This window comes from Urocampus carinirostris, chromosome 11 (assembly GCF_059441175.1).
Source record: "Urocampus carinirostris isolate Australia breed hairy pipefish chromosome 11, RoL_Ucar_1.0, whole genome shotgun sequence".
NCBI classification, from domain to species: domain Eukaryota; kingdom Metazoa; phylum Chordata; class Actinopteri; order Syngnathiformes; family Syngnathidae; genus Urocampus; species Urocampus carinirostris.
The window spans coordinates 13,089,403-13,106,131 of NC_142359.1; the positions used below are offsets into that span (position 1 = coordinate 13,089,403).

At 40.9% G+C, this 16,729-nt stretch overlaps 1 protein-coding gene across 1 annotated transcript in view; it reads right to left on the bottom strand.

Annotated features, from left to right (window-relative positions):
* sema4f (sema domain, immunoglobulin domain (Ig), transmembrane domain (TM) and short cytoplasmic domain, (semaphorin) 4F) overlaps positions 1 to 1,546 on the bottom strand; it is a 56,711-nt gene extending 55,165 nt beyond the window's left edge. Inside the window, exon 1 of the mRNA XM_088347689.1 lies at positions 939 to 1,546. Coding sequence (XP_088203815.1) covers positions 939 to 1,029 — 91 coding nt within the window. The 5' untranslated portion in view covers positions 1,030 to 1,546. The remainder of the gene's footprint in view (positions 1 to 938) is intronic.
* Positions 1,547 to 16,729: the final 15,183 nt, after the last annotated feature.

The window sequence follows — 16,729 nt, forward strand, 5'->3', positions numbered from 1 at the left end:
ATTCTCACCCCGGGCACCACCTCTATGACCTGTTGCGCTCTGGTAGCCATTACAGACAGTTTCTTCCCTTAGGCCATCACCACCCTAAACAAGTGCACAAAACTGTGAAAATATACATCTTATGACTTATTTGGGAATTATTTTTAGTGCTGCTAAATTTTACCGCACTACTTTTCATTAATATTATTCTTTTATTGCACTATTATAATATTTGTAAAAAATCAATTTGCCCATTTATCCTGACAGTCTTTCATAGTGTTTTTCCCTTTACGTAGCTTTTATATGTTTATCCCGGAGAGACATGTAATCTTGTTCCATACAATGTTTCACATTGATATCAATGACAATAAAGAGAATTCAATTCAATGTTGGTCACTCGGGATAGAAAGATGAGAATAGGCAAAGTAACATGTGGAAAATACATGTGTATAAGTTCCAGGGTTGGGTAGGGCTACTTTGACTTGATTACTTTCAATTACTTTTGGATTACTCCAATACCAAATATGCTAATAAAAGACAAAAGAAACTAAATATGAATGAAATTACAAAATTTTGTGCAGGCTTGGGGAGTAACGGAATACATGGAACGGCAAAATTGATGTTGGCAAGCTGTTTGGATTTATTTTCATTTTGTTTCTGTCGCATTTTATGTTAGTTTTGCCGGAGATCAAAGCCAGGAGAGAAAGCTTACCACGTGTTGCGAGTCATAATTTTATTCATATTTAGTTTCTTTTGTCTTTTATTTGCATATTTGGTATTGGAGTAATCCAAAAGTAATTGAAAGTAATCAAGTTAAAGTAACCCTACCCAACCCTGTGTATAACCCAAGTATGGGTAAACTTTGCAAAGGACGCGTTGCTGCAGATGCATCACACCTTTAGGGTCTATGATTTGAATCTTTCTGGCAATGTTTTGCATCCAAGCAGGCATCGACTTACATTGGCGTCCGCTCAGAGTGGCTGCCCAGGCGGTTCCGGGCAGCAGACAGCACATCGGCAGCAGGACCAACATCACGTCGGAAGGTGTCATCCGAACTCGACTTCCAAACCGTCCAAGCGTCGTAGGATGGTGATGGTGTGTCCACGTGGGCTGGTTCAATATCGGTTGCAGGGCATCCTCGCCTTGCCCAAGTTCGGAATAGAGCAGGATGGGAAAACGAAGCACCGGTTTCTGTTAGAAGATGCAGCTCGAGGCTGATGCCACATCGCTTGGGTCCGTTTGCTCCGTGCAAGCAACAGGAGGAGAAGTGCGCGGGGAACTCATCGCAAATGTGACGTTTTCCTTAAAATATCAAATCCGATAAAAACCACCCCTATCGCTACTCGCCCAGAACTGCACAAAAAGTAATCCAAAGTGGCGTCATCTTGATTTGGGTTTCCAGCTGCCAAAACCGACAAAACGCGCAGCAAATTCTATATTTGCAAAAAGATGCAAACGGGAAATCGCAAAAAAAGCGGAGTAAATGTGGTGTGAGGGGCAGAATTGCGTGCAGTCTGAACCGATTTGCGAGCGATCAGCACCGCGCCGAACGCCAAATGGGGAACAGTGACTCCGCCCCCCGGAAGAGGCAGCGCACAACAGGTAGAATTATGACGTAGGAGCGCACTTTCATTTTACCTTAAAAACCAAAACAATCTAGAAACCCCTTTTATCCCCAAATAATTTCGTAGATTGTTTAAGAAAACTCATAGATGTCATGTATCATACCTACGTTTCACGTTTTTTACACTTTTTGGTTTGTTTTAAGTGATCGAACAGAATAAAATAGAATAGAATAGAATAGAATAAAATAGAATAGAACAGAATAGAATAGAATAGAATAGAATAAATTTGTCTTTATTGTCATGGATAACAACGTACAAGTGAACATTGTTAAGAACATGATTTAAAATGGGACTCCAGGATCATTAGCCAAATGCCTAAAAATAAGATGAGAAAAAAAAGAAGAATGTCAGAATAAATATGGAATAATATTTCCAAAATCATGCATGTTAGGTTAATTGGCCGGTCCAAATTGTCCCTAGGTGTGAATGTGCGAGCAATGAAAATTTAAGGTTTTCTTTTTTACTTGTAAGGGAACGTATCACTGCCACGAATGGTTTACATGTTTCACGTTTTTTACACGTCTCAGTTTTTAATTTAATGTTTGTTTTAATGGAATGATTAACAAATGAAACCGTGACACTGAACATTAAAATGTGAAAATAATCAGGGATCTTTTTGAAAAAATAGCAATTAAGAAATTATTTGGGCTTTTGGATAGAATAGAATAGTGTCAGGACCAGAACGGAGACAGGACCTACTTGCGTTACGTTTCTCTCAGTTTTATTGGAAAAAGGAAAGGGTTGCACCGAAGATCCGGTAATCACTGGGCGCGGGAAGCAGGTCACTCTGAACGCGGAAGTGGGACTTCCGTGGCGAGCGATGGTGGTGTCGGGAACGGAAAAATGGGTCAGTAGCCAGGATGGGAGAGCAAAAGTGTAGTCGGGATCGGAAAAGAAATGTATAATAATGCGAGATAATTTACAATAAAATAAAATATAGTACTGAAGGTGACTCCAAAGTAGTGGTAATACATTACAAGAGGTTTAGGGTCAAGGTATAAAAATCAATAACGTTACACTAAAAAAATAAAAGAATAAATGGGAGGTCTTCAGTGACTTGTACAACGCGATATAAATGCAGACCATTACCATTACGATCACCCCTTGTCATTATTGTCTGTTTTTTGTTGTTGTGTGTTTTTAATGGTTCTAAAGCTCCTGTGGATCTGTGTCCCCGCTGTAATTAAAATTTTTAAAAAAAGAAGCCATTAAATACCAAAAAATGCTGTTTTGAGTCTCTTCAATGTTTTACTCTTAATGTGAAGCGTCATTCAGTTAAAAAAATGTGTTTGTTTGTTGTCCCCCCTAAAGATCATGTTTGAAATGATTTATTTTAAGAAAGGTTTCACATTTGTGATGTCTGTGTGGTCTGTCCAGCCCTTTGGGACTCCTTGGGAATAAAGGCTATACTAATAAACATGACTTGACTTGACTTTTTCACAAAAAAATAAAAGTTGAAAAAGAGTTCAAAGTCGCTCCTTATACTTTGTTATGTGTATCTTTGAATACAAAGGAAACATAATCAAAGGACTGAAGGAGCATTTCTGATGAAAGGATGTGCAAAATAGGATTGATGGTAGGTCTTAAATGAATAATACAATCATAATACATTGTATTTCGAAGCGCCTTTCAGGACACCCAAGGTCGCTGTACATATGAGTAGGACACAACAATAAACGAAGAGTAAAACAAGCAAGTAAGAAATAACCAATAAAACACATTAGAGTTAAAAGGGGCGGTGTGTGAGACATATGGTCTAGAATAGGCAAGTCTGAAGAGGTGAGTTTTGAGTCCGGATTTAAAGGTAGACAGGGTCGCAGAATTTCAGAGGTCAGGCGGCAATGAGTTCCAGAGCTTGGGGTTGCAATACGTCAATGATCGTTCTTGTCTGAATTGCTTTACCTTTTATTCTGGTTCTTATTTACTTTCCAATCTCAGAGATATCGCTCACTATTTTTTCTGCCACTGATGTTCTACAACAGAGAAGAATTTCATCAGGTAAAGAAGCAGACATGTACCCACAGTCTGGGACAAAAGATAGGGGTCACATTTGAAGCCTGGATTAAAGGATTTGCAATCCTAAGAGAGAGGTGGGAGGAGAGAGGTCAGGGGTGAACGAATTGAGCAGAAACAAAGGCCAAATCTGTTTACGTCAGATACTCTAATCAAGGCTGAATAAATCAGGATAAACACATCTAACTACAGATCAGATATCAAATGTCAAAATCGATAAATTCAAGCAGGTTTTATCATGCATTTCCAAAAGGTTTAAAACAAATCCCCAAAATATGACCTTAAGTAATCTATTCCACAATGTTTTACTATAGCCCAAGGGCGTAGTTTTGGTCTTGGCATTGGTGGGGACAAAACAATGATTGTCTGATTTTGTTGGGGACATAGCGCATTGTTAAGTGATCACATAATATTGGTGGGGACCAATCAATCATAGCTCGAAACTAGTGGGGACATGTCCCCTCCGTCCATGCCAAAATTATGCCCTTGGTGTAACCAAGCATCCTCAATCATAATTCACAATATAAAGATAGTTTGTACCATAACCATTTTATTGAATTACACATTTTTAATGAAACCAGATTATTTAATTATCTATGTTATCAATGTAACGTATTATAAATCGATTATTTTTTTTTAACATCTTCTTGGAGAGGATCATGTCTGATGCTCTCAAGCAACATGAAACTACAGCATTGGGGACACATCATTACAATAGTGAGTGAGTAATCAGAGTGAAGCAGTGTGGTGTGAGTTGGAAATAATAATAGGCAGTTAACTCCTCAAGTCCTTTACCTAGAGCCTTTGAACCTTTCATCTGTCGCCACAAAGTTTGTTTTTAAACCGAAATAAAAGCCACAAGTGATGCAATACTCAAAAGTTTCGGAACAACATCGTTTTTCTCCAGTGACTAAGGTCCTGGTATCAGTATTGTCACATGTGCCTGCCCTTCAATCTACGAAGAACGGGATGAAGCTTTACTCAAAAAAACGGCAACCAGATGATGATGTTGCTGTATCTGGGTCAGATAAGAAGCTTCTCCTGTTGGAAAACAGTAATTTCTATCCCCTATGGGGGAAAAATCCTTTCCCTATTAACCGGCTTGGAGAGAGATTGGCGTCACCAGGCTGTACGAGCCCAAGACACACCACAAGAAGTGGTGCTCCAACGACTCTAGGGATCTTTGAAATGTAATATCTAATCCATATGATGCAAAAAACAAGAATTAACCACATTATTATTACATGTCTTCAAATGTGTTACCAGTTTCTATAATGAATGCTTTTATTTTGATGATCTAGTTTTTGACTGAATGTGTCATTCTTGTTTCCGAATTGAATGTAATCCATAACATCTTCTGACTACCTTTTCCACCTCCCAAGCCAGAAAGTCCACCTCACAATAGCAAATAGGGTAAGGAGCTAACTCTAATCCCCTAACAATGGCTGCTTTTGTGTTATGAACCTCAAAATGCAGGTGGCCCCTCAAAATTGGATTAGCACTGAAGTTAAAGCAAACAAAATCATCCTTGAACGCTTGAAATCTTATTAACAAAAACTAATGATGTGAACTCTTGACCATGTTCCATACTCAGAATTAGCCAGAAGTAGTCTAACCCTATTTCAATTGTTCTACAATGTGGAGGATTGATTCCACCACAGATGGCAATATCAATTATTAAACACATGAGGATGACCGGCCTTAATAAGACTAAGGGAGATCAGGCCAAAGTCGCCTCACTCAACATCTACTCCCAATCTCTTTCTCTCTCTCTCTGTCAATATTATCTAAATGTCCGTCCATGCATTTCTGTCACTACCATCCCGAGGGCTTTTGTGGCCTGGTTAATGTATGCGATCTTTAAATGTGACCTGAATACGCCAGGCAGAGAGCTCTCCAAGCGCTATCCCACCATGCTGCAATTGCCGACCTTATAGCCATCCCAATGCAAATGTCCTCTTAATCCCATCAGGCCACCCTAATAGCGTGGAAGAGGCCGAGAGGTTTGGCCGAGACAGTCGCAGTCCCCGGAAGCAGGATTGAAAAGGTTGATAATGGAGGAGGAACCTGGGTTTGTGTTTTCTTCAAAGAATCCTCTGTATCCTGCGTGTTACCCATGTTTTGTGACCTGCTTTTTCCTTATAAACACCCCTGTTAGCTTAATGCTAATAGATGATGGAGAATATTACATACCTGTTAACGATTAGCATTTTTGGTTATAGTGTTTTATTTGGGACATTTAAACCAAAAAGTGCAGCAACACACGTGGACAGACAATAATGTTACTTTCATCTCCCTAGCTAATAATTTTCCAAAGTGCTTATCATCACTCAGGTCAGAGAGGTGCTGGAGCCCACAAGGCAGTAATCAGGACACCATGAACTGATCACCAGCCAATCACAGGGCACACATAGTCAGACATCCAACTCCACATACATCCATACCTAGTCACCAATCAACCTGCGGGATACATGCCGGAGTGGAAACCCACATATGCACTGGAAGAACATGCAAACTCTGCACAGGGAGGCCAGTGGCTGGAATCAAACTCAGGACTCCAGAACTTTGAGGCGACCATGCTAGACAGTCATCCACTATGGTTTTGTTTACTCTCAATGGTTGGTTAGTTGGATCCCTTAACCACTAGGGTCATCGGGGCATCATTTCCTGTGGTGTGTCTTAGGCAAGTACAGCCGGGTGGCTAAGATATGTTTTCACCGAGTCTCTCACTGGGGACAATAATTTTTTGTCCCCCTCCCTTAAACATAATGTATTTAGTGCCGTGATGTCATATTAGAGCCTCTCCGTGTCGCAAGACACCCAGTTGACCCTCCTAGTTGCTTTTTTTTTTTTCAGTTAGAAGGGGAAAAAAAATTGTCTTCTTTTGTATGGACAATCAATCTCAAGTTAACTGCTATCTTAATCAACTTAACATGCTGTCAAAATGTATTGTTTGTATGGTCCAGTATCCAGGGTTGGGTAGGGTTACTTTAACTTGATTACTTTCAATTACTTTTGGATTACTCCAATGCCAAATATGCTAATAAAAGACAAAAGAAACTAAGTATGAATAAAATTATGACTCACAACACGTGGTAAGCTTTCTCTCCTGGCTTGGATCTCTTTGATCTCCGGCAAAACTAACATAAAATGCAACAGAAACAAAATAAAAATAAATCCAAACAGCTTGCCAACATTGTTTTTGTATTCCGTTACTCCCCAAGCCTGCACAAAATGTTGTGATTTTATTCATATTTAGTTTATTTTGTCTTTTATTAGCATATTTGGTATTGGAGTAATCCAAAAGTAATTGAAAGTAATCCAGTTAAAGTAACCCTACCCAACCCTGCCAGTATTTAGCGAAGCTTAGCATCAACCTTTTAGCCTAACACTAATGAACATCGACCTCCACCAGCATGATTTTTTGTGGTGTTGCGGGAGTGGCAAATTTATGGAGTTTTTGAAAGTCTAATCTTTTTCATTCATGTTTATTATATATTCTTTTTCTATTTTTTTGTTTATAATATGCAACAAATTTGTGTGTCAAAACTTATTTACAAATATACTTTATCCTCGAACAAAAATAACTGTAATTTGGTTTAATTGAGTATATTAAGTCTTAGTTGTAGTTTATTTTAGCCATCTTATTTATTTTTTGGGGCGTGTATGTTTCTGTGCTCTGTCAGACGCAAAGCAAAGTTCTTAACTCATTGGCCCAGAGTGGTTAAAGTGGGAGTTTGACGTCAAGATCCGTAAATGGAACAAAATTTGTCAAAACACACCAGCTAAGGTCGAAGCAGTGGAAAAACATGCTGTTTTACCAGGGGTCAGCTCTACAACCTCATGGGGCTCTCTAGCACTGTCCTAGTGTCTCCCTCGAACTCTTTTTAAGGAATTACAAAATGGGAAAAAATGGGGGGTTATGTTTTTTGTCATTTTGGGGTATTCTGTAAGTGGACAAATACAATACAAGCAGTCTTGTTTTTTCAGTGTTTTAAAACTTTTAGAATAAACATTAAATGACTGCCATGATTACTCATTACACTCACCTCTGCCCGCTCGTTTGGCGCCAGCTGCTGCTGGTTATATGATTGGTTCCCCCACCTATTTAAGCTCAGTGCACCTCTGTTTACACAAGGCAAGCCTTTTTGACTCTGACTCCCGTCGGGCCCGTTTTGTCACCCGTTTTCCACTCGTCCGTTCCTGATTTCCCCATTTGTCTCAGGCTACGACCCGTTCTTTTCTTTTACTCGGACCACTTTCTGATCTCCCGTCCCGGCTAACGACCCATTTTATGACCCTGACCACATTCTGATCTCCCGTCCCGGCTAACGACCTGTTTTTTCTGTCTAACCATGCTACGATCTCCCACTCCGGAAGATCCACTTCCGCATTCAGAACACGTTCCGATCCCATGAGCGGCTTGCCTCCCGCGTCCAGCGAACACCGGATCGCTGGCGCTGACTTTCCTTTTTATTTCAATAAACTTGTGAGTAACGTCACGCATCCGGGTCCTCCTTCTGTTCTGGTCTTGACAATGATTATGTGGTATGGCAGCTGAGTGATTAGTGCGACAGTTCTGAGGTCATGGGTTCAGATCCAGCTACCAGCCTTCGTGTGCGAGGTTTGCATGTTCTCCCCGTGCTTGCGTGGGTTTCCTCTAGGCGCTCCGGTTTCCTCCTACATTCCAAAAACATGCGTTTCAGGTCAATTTGCCGGTCAAAAGTGTCCCTTGGTGTGAATGAACAAGTGAGTTTTTGGCAACCAGTTCAGAGTGTCCACTGCCCGAAGATGGGATGGGCTCCAACACCCCCGCAACCCTACTGAGGATAAGCGGTGCAGATAACGGATGGATGGATGGATATATGGCTTTACTTTATTTGCGGCTCCAGCAGTATTTGTGTATTTGTTTCCTTTGGTCGTTAAAGCTCTCTAACAATTTCGTTGGCTGATTCCTGCGTTAGACAGTGAATTACAGTACACGGTTTTCCGAAAGGAAAATGGATCGTAATCACACAGAGCATTGAGGGGGTCGGGCGGTGTTTGGCGACGCTGATTACAGCACAAAAAAAATGCTGATGGGATAATTTGGTGCTGCTTAAAAACCTCAGACCGTCATCTCCACAACCAGGTGTTCAATAATTGGACCTTGCAAATTTATATAAGGGCAACACTGTCTGTAAACAACATCATAAATGTACAAAATGTTTTTACATACCTAGGAACTTATATAAATATGTCGATATGTGTAGGACTTATATTTAGAAATGAATGATTTTCATTCAACATCTGATTTTTTGACCAACTGTTCAGACTTATATACTGTTAAACATGCTGTGCTTTCAAGAATATCACAGTTGCCATGGCGCCCAATTGGCCCCTCCCATGTGGCGACAGCTGCGGCTAATTGACGGATTGGCTTTCCGTCTATTTAAGCTCAGTGCTCTCACTCTTCGTCAGTCCGTCAACAAAGCTCTGCCCCGCAAGACGTGGGTTCTGACTAGGTCCTGTTTTTCTGTAGGTAATTGCTGTCCGATATTGTTCCCGTTTATTTTGTCTGGTTTAATATAGGTTTCAAGTTTCGTCTCCGTCTATTTTTGTCCTGTTTATTATTCTCTCCAGTTTTCAATCCCGTCTAGTTTGTCCTGTTTAATTTCGATATCCTGTTTCATTATCAATCCTGTCCGTCCCGTCCTGTCCGGTATCGACCCCATCTTTCCGATATCTACTCGGGCAATTGGTATCGTTCTCGTCGGTCTCTGGCTTTCTGTCTTTCCACCCCAGACCGCTGCCTAACGTGCATGACTCCCCATTTCCCTTAAAATAAAAGGCTTGTTTGAGAAACGTCACGCGTTTGGGTCCTTATCCGGTTCTGGTTCATGACAAAGAAACAACCTGATGATGTCACTGATGTTCCTTTAAACTTGCACATTTTTCAATCTTGCAGAACTAAAGACACAAGTTGCAGTCGCATATACAGTATTCCACCGGCCTAAATCTTACCTTTTGTACTCAAGCGCCGCTGGCGGCCGTTAGAAAAGTTACATAAATTGGCCGCATCACTGAATAAGCCGCAGGGTTGAACGTTTGGGAAAAAAGTAGCGGCTTATAGTCCGGAATTTACGGTAAATACGATAAATAGGATATTTTTTTGTTTTGGCTTTTGAACATTTTACTCACTCAGGGTTGGCAGGTATGCTTTTCATTCAAAAGGAAATCTGTCTTTGCATCCCATGCCAGTTTTGCCACAAAATCAAACTCATCGCGGACCTTGCACTGTGACAACCACTCCATTTCTGTTAGAATGACTTCCAAAAGTCCCTTTTTTATGCATTTCTTTAGACCATAATAGCAGGTAGGTAAATGCAACCTGACAACGCTGGTGTTTTTCCTCGGGCAAAAATGGTGGCATGTTGATTTGTACGAAGGAAACGAGGTTGGGAGAATGAACCACCCCCGACCCCCCCAAAAAAAATCGCTTATAAATGTCAGAACACATTAAATCACTTGAGGCATTCACTCACCCCCTCCCACTCACTTGTTTTAATGTCAATGCTCTCTGTTTAAATTCTGCACATTTCTGTCCAAATTTTGGGGGGCTTTCCAGGCTTGCCTCTCCGCTTTATTCCATCCCAAAGCTTCTCTTCTGACTCCCTAAAGACAAACGCTATGTAGACTTTGGGGGTAGGGAGGGATGGAGCAATGCTGAGGAGCAGAGGGGAGATAGGTGTGAAAACACACACACACAAATGCGAGTGTCTTAGGCTCAAAACCCCCCTGCAGGCCTGCACATTTTTAATTGCTGTACTAATATTTGCATAAGGCCAAATTATCCGAGGCACACTTCACAAACTCAAGGCAATATTTGAATAGGCAACTAAAAAGTTTATTGTATTAATCCACTAAGCCTTTAGTAATCCCTCCAAATCTTTTTTTAGACAATTGCTACCAGTTCATGATTTTATAACAAGAGCAAAGACAATGAATTACAGAAACACCTCAGTTTTCGCTGGTTCACGGCTTGATTTTCATCGTGCACTGTGTTCTGCATTCTGACTGGCTAAACAGAGTAAGATGCTTTCTATCGCCAACAAACCTCTCCACCCGTTGAACCTGCTCAAATGCCCCATGCAGGAGCTCTCTAGTACCTCCCTGGCACTTTATCAAAAATGTTTAAAATGATGGTTGCTCAGGGACCGAACAGGAAGGTAAATGCAATTTCCCATAATGGCGGGAAAGTTTCATATAAAGAGAAGTGCATCGGGTCCTTAATTCATAAAGTATAAAACATATAGATGTTGAACAAATACCTGACTTAATAAAGGTTTCTACTTTGCAGATTTTCACGTTATGCAGGTGTTCTGTCCCCCAATAACCGCGATAACAGAGGTAATACTGTACTAAATATTTGCCCTTACTGTGGGTTGGAGGTTTGTTTTATTTTTACAGCTCATAACGGAGTGAAAAACATTTGTATTTCTTGGCACAAAATCCTCCATTGAGGACTATGAACTCACCTCAACTATGTAAGATGCCCCCACCTCTTCTTTTCGAAAAAAAATGAAATCTGAATCCTCTGTCTCTGGTCCTTTTGTTCATTGAATCGTCCATGTGGCCTGCTCTCGTTGCCGTGGCAACCGTGCGTACAAACGAACTGTCAAGGGAAGCAGAACGTGAAAAGGAATAGGATGCACTCGAGAAGGAAGAGCGGCAGTGTCAAGCAGGAACGAGGAGAAGGATCAGAAGCTGAAATAAATTATCTGAATTTATTCAAAACATCTATCACAATTCAATATTTTCAAAGTCAGCAGCCAAATTTTGTTGAAACAAGGTAAACAAGTGTAGAAAAACAACAAACAACATCATCCTCATCTTCCTCCCGCCAGTTGCTGTGTTCAAGGCCCTGTAGGAATCCAGACCCTGCAGACAGGCAGCCATCTGCCGTCTTGGCTCTCGTGCACGGGAGCTTCCCTTATCCAAGAGGATGTATGCTTAGGCAGTCCAAGCAATCACTTTTTTAGGGATATTTGTTTTTTAAAGAGTATAATTTTGCTTCCATGTGCTACAAATGTTAAGACCATGTTCTAGTAAGAATTCTGTGATCATTTTAGGCTGATATTTCCCCACTTCATTTCATTCCTGATGCAGATGATCGTTCTCTAGATTTCTGACTCATAACAAAATCTGAAAAAATTACCAGGCGGACACTCTGGGTGCTCAACCCCTCCAAAGCTCTGAACCTAAAATTGCCCTTGCATCAACCTATGTGATTAAAACCTGTAACATGTACAGCGATGTTTTTTCTTCTCTAGAGTATGTGCATTACAGCTATGAACAGATAACCTCCGACTTATGACCCATCGAATTACATCCACCCGTGCAAACGACCACAGCCGGTAGATGCTCATTTTCTTCAGTGGATAGATGGTCTTTTTTCCCCAGCAGGTGCTAGTTTGTTTAATCCAATGTCTAAAACTGCAGCACGTAGCAGCCCGGCAACGCGTGCGGCAATTCAGCAGCCACGGTAACAATATAACGCCTTGGCCGATGCAATAGGTTAACAACCAGCTGGTCCTCAGTCAGATGTTACCTGTACTGTAACCATAATGATATTAAAAATCAGGGTTGGGTAGGGTTACTTTAACTTGAATACTTTCAATTACTTTTGGATTACTCCAGTACCAAATATGCTAATAAAAGACAAAAGAAACTAAATATGAATAAAATGATGACTCATAACACATGGTAAGCTTTCTCTCCTGGCTTTGATCTCTTTGATCTCCGGCAAAACTAACATGAAATGCGACAGAAACAAAATGAAAATAAATCCAAACAGCTTGCCAGCATCAATTTTGCCGTTCCATGTATTCCGTTACTCCCCAAGCCTGCACAAAATTTTGTAATTTTATTCATATTTAGTTTCTTTTGTCTTTTATTAGCATATTTGGTATTGGAGTAATCCAAAAGTCATTGAAAGTAATCAAGTTAAAGTGACCCTACCCAACCCTTTTAAAAATGCAAGGTCAAGAAATCAGCAGATTGTTGATATGCGTAATTGAGTTTGATTTTCCATAACTAGCATGTACCAATCGGCCCCGTTCCCACTTCACATTTCTCCAGTAAATAGATAACATTATACCTAAGGTAACATGTGTTTCTTATATACATTTTCTCTGTTATCAAAAACTAAAATCAAGATATTGTACTCCGTCAGTATCAATGTATGTACTGGATAGAGTGTCACTGTTGCCCATGACGCCCAATCGGCCCCGCCCATGTGGCGCCAGCTGCGGCTCGTCGACAGATTTGCTTCCCTTCTATTTAAGCTCAGTGATCTCACTCACCCTTTGTCAGTCCGTCAACGAACCTATGCACCTGCAAGACGTGGGTTTTAACTCTGTCCGGTTTCCTGGTTGTGTTTCCTGTCCGGTATCGTTCCCGTCTAGTTTTTCCTGTTTAATTTCTATCTCCAGTGTCTGGTATCGATTCCGTCTATCTCGTCCTGCTTGTTATCGGACTCCAGTCTCCAGTTCCTGATATCTATCCTGTCTGTCCCGTACTGTCCAGTATCGACCCCATCTGTCCGATATCTGCTCGTGCGATTGGTATCAATCTCGTCGGCCTCTGGCTTCCTGTCATTCCATGCCAGACTGCTGCCTTACGTCTTCCGCCCAACGATCGCCAAATCACTGGCGTTTGGGTTAACGTGCATGACTGCCCTATATCCCGTAAAATAAAGCTTGTGTAAGAAACGTTACGCATCTGGGTTCTCCTCCTGTTCCGGTTCATGAGATAGAGTAACAACCCAATGTTCTGTATTCAGTATTAAAGTAATGAACTTTATGTAAATCTACAGCATGCATGTGCAATTTAAATATTGAGTTTTATGCAATAAAAAGTTGAGCGGTTTATCGGATCACTGTTGTAAATTCTGTAAAATCTACATCATATAAGCAAGTTATACTGAGTAGGCACATTTATTGTTCAGACGGGTGGAAATGGAACAAGACAAGCATAGTTAGTTACAGCTGATAGTGTAATCATAGACATGCATGTATTTTCTGGGGTGAATTATGGGGTGAGGGGCTAGATCTGTATAATGATGTGAAAGTGTGCGCACGCTCAAATAACATATGCATGTAATACACAGTCTAATGGTGCAGATTATGATAATTTATTCATACGTGTTAGACTGGATGTGTGTCTTTGGAGGGGGTCGTAACATACAACAATGGTGCTAATGCTAATATGTGCGTGTGCAGCAGACTGAGAGGTTTATCAATCTGCAGGATTAGTGGATTTAAAGTGAGATTAAAGTTAAGGCCAAGCAGGGTTGCTCCTCACAGAGTGATGTGCTATGCTAGTATCGTATAAAACAATATCCGTATTTAAACAGTAAATTGAATCAATGTTTGGTTTTCAAGTTCTCGGGAAAAGCGTTTTTGGAGCACCCGGGCTTTAATCATAATACATTTTCCCCCGGTCAATTCGAAATTGCCCTTGGCTCCCTGTGCATAGTGCATCAATGATTTCTGACATTTACCTCTGTGGGGGGAGGGATGTTGCGCTCAAGTGAGTTTTACGGCTCTATCAGACAAAAACATTTCTTACTGATAGACAGATGAAGGCAAAGTTTTCTCCTGGTTCATAATGGTCTCTTAAATGGGCTTGTGGTGTTTGAATAATCAGTTTAATCTTTAAAATGAATAGAAAAACTTATTTGATAGCTGAAGTAAAACTCACTGACTAATTAAATACTCTGACCCAGTCAGTGCACTCTTAAACTAATAATTAATATAATCCATTTTTCAGTTTTTTTGTTTTTTTTGTTTTGTTTTTGTTTTTTTTAAAAACTGTCACGGTTGCCCATGGCGCCCAATTGCCCCCGCCTGTTTGGGGCCAGCTGTGGCTCGTTGACTGATTTGCTTTCCTCCAATTTTAGCTCAGTGCTCTCACTCACTCTTGGTCAGTCCGTCAACAAACCTCTGCACCCGCATGACGTGGGTTTTGACTCTGTTCGGTTTCCTTCTTGTGTTTCCTGTCCGGTATCGTTCCTGTCTAGTTTGTCCTGTTTAATTTCAATCTCCAGTGTCTGGTATCGTTTCCGTCTATCTCGTCCTGCTTGTTATCGGACTCCAGTCTCCAGTGCCTGTTATCAATCCTATCTGTTCTGTCCCGTCCGGTATCGACCCCATCTGTCTGATATCTGCTTGTGTAATTGGTATCGATCTCGTGGGCCTCTGGCTTCCTGTCATTCTACGCCAGACTGCTGCCTTCAGTCTTCCGCCCAACAATCGCCAAATCACTGGTGTTTGGGTTAAGGTGCATGACTGCCCCATTTCCCGTAAAATAAAGCTTATGCGAGAAACGTCACACATCTGGGTCCTCCTCCTGTTCTGGCTCTTGACAAAAACAACCCCATATTTTGAGTTTTTGTACACTAAACTATAGTTTTTTTTCTTTTTTGGTTGTTTTACACAACTTTATGTAATATTGAGAGGCAACTCCTAGAGGGAAAACAATATCACAGTCTTTGCTTAGTTCCTTTGTGAAAAACAACCATTTTGGGATTCAGGCTTCAGAAATGAGCTATATTTTAGGCAAAGGATCTATTTTTTTGAGGTAGTTTTTAAAGAATATTTTTCGAGTGCAGGTGGGAACTAGTTTAACTCCTTCTGGATAGGAATCGAACATGTTGACGAGACAATGAAGACTCTCTGTTGTTAAGTTGGAATGAAGTTTTATTTAGAGAACATTGACAGATCAAAAACGAGGCCTAGAGGCAAAGACAAAGAAAAAAAGACGGGGGGGGGACAGAGCAAAGAAGAGCCGAAGCCCCAGTCGGAAAAGGAAAGAGCAAGTAAAGAAAAGAGGGCCCCCGACCTTCTCGAACAAGGATTTTATTGCAGGCAGATATAAACCCCCTCTGGGGCAGGTCTAAGTTTCTGGTCTCAAGTTCTTGTACCCGAGGGTGGTGCTCCTCATACAATAGTGGTAATAATGTTACAGTGTATAAGTGTATCTGTAAAATCAACATATTTTTTTAAAATTCTGACCCCAAATGTAGTTTAAGGAAATAATCCAATTTGAGGGGAGAAATGAAACAACTTCTGATAACTTAGTCTACGTTTAACCCTTACCTTTCAGTGTGAGAGTGTGTGTGGACTTGTGTTTATCATTATATATCTTCATAGATGTTTTGCCATAAATGTGTATTTTTACAACTCCCATAAGACTCATGTAGTCAGGTCATGTTTATTTGTATAGCCCTTAATCACAAGGAGTCTCAAAGGGCTGCACGAACCACGGATTATTGCAAACTGATGACAACACCATCCCCTGATCTACATATTGTAAAGAAAAAAAAAAAGAAAAAAAACGTACGATAACAATTTCCCATAGTCACGACCGGAACAAGCAGTAGACCCAAACGTTTCACAGAATGCTTTATTGGAGAATCGAGGAAGTCAGGACCGGGAAAACAAACAACAGCGATCCGGTGCTCGCTGTACAGGAGGAGCAAAAAGCCCTCGTGAACGAAGCGTGGTCGGAGAGCGGAAGCAGGTCTGGCAGCCAGGACGGGAAAATGGAGTGTGGTCGGAGATCGGAAGCAAGTCGGGCAGCCGGAAGTGGAGAACGGAGCGTGGTTGGAGATCGGGACAAGTCAGGGTAGCGGAGACGATCGGGAAGCCAGGGACAGACGAGCAGGAAACAGGAACAGGGAGCCAGAGTCAAAATACTTGCCTTGCATGTGCGGAGGTTCACTGACGGACTCACAAGGAATGAATGAGAATGACGTGTTGAAATAGGATAATTAATAAGCAAACGAGTGGCAGCTGGGGCTAAATGAGTGAGCGCAGGTGAGAGCAATGGGCACCTATAAAATGTGTTCCGCCGCCCCCCAGATTTGAATTTTTAATGCTTAATTTATTTTCATTGTTTAGTTTAAAAAAATCATGATTTTCCAAAAATAGCATATTTACAGAATCAGTTTTGACCCAAAAAATATTTTGTCATGTAGTCATGAAACAGAAGAGGTAAGAGATAGATGTAAAATTGCAAGACGGCATCCCCATCGACTCAGCATTCTGATAAAAAAAAAACACACAAGG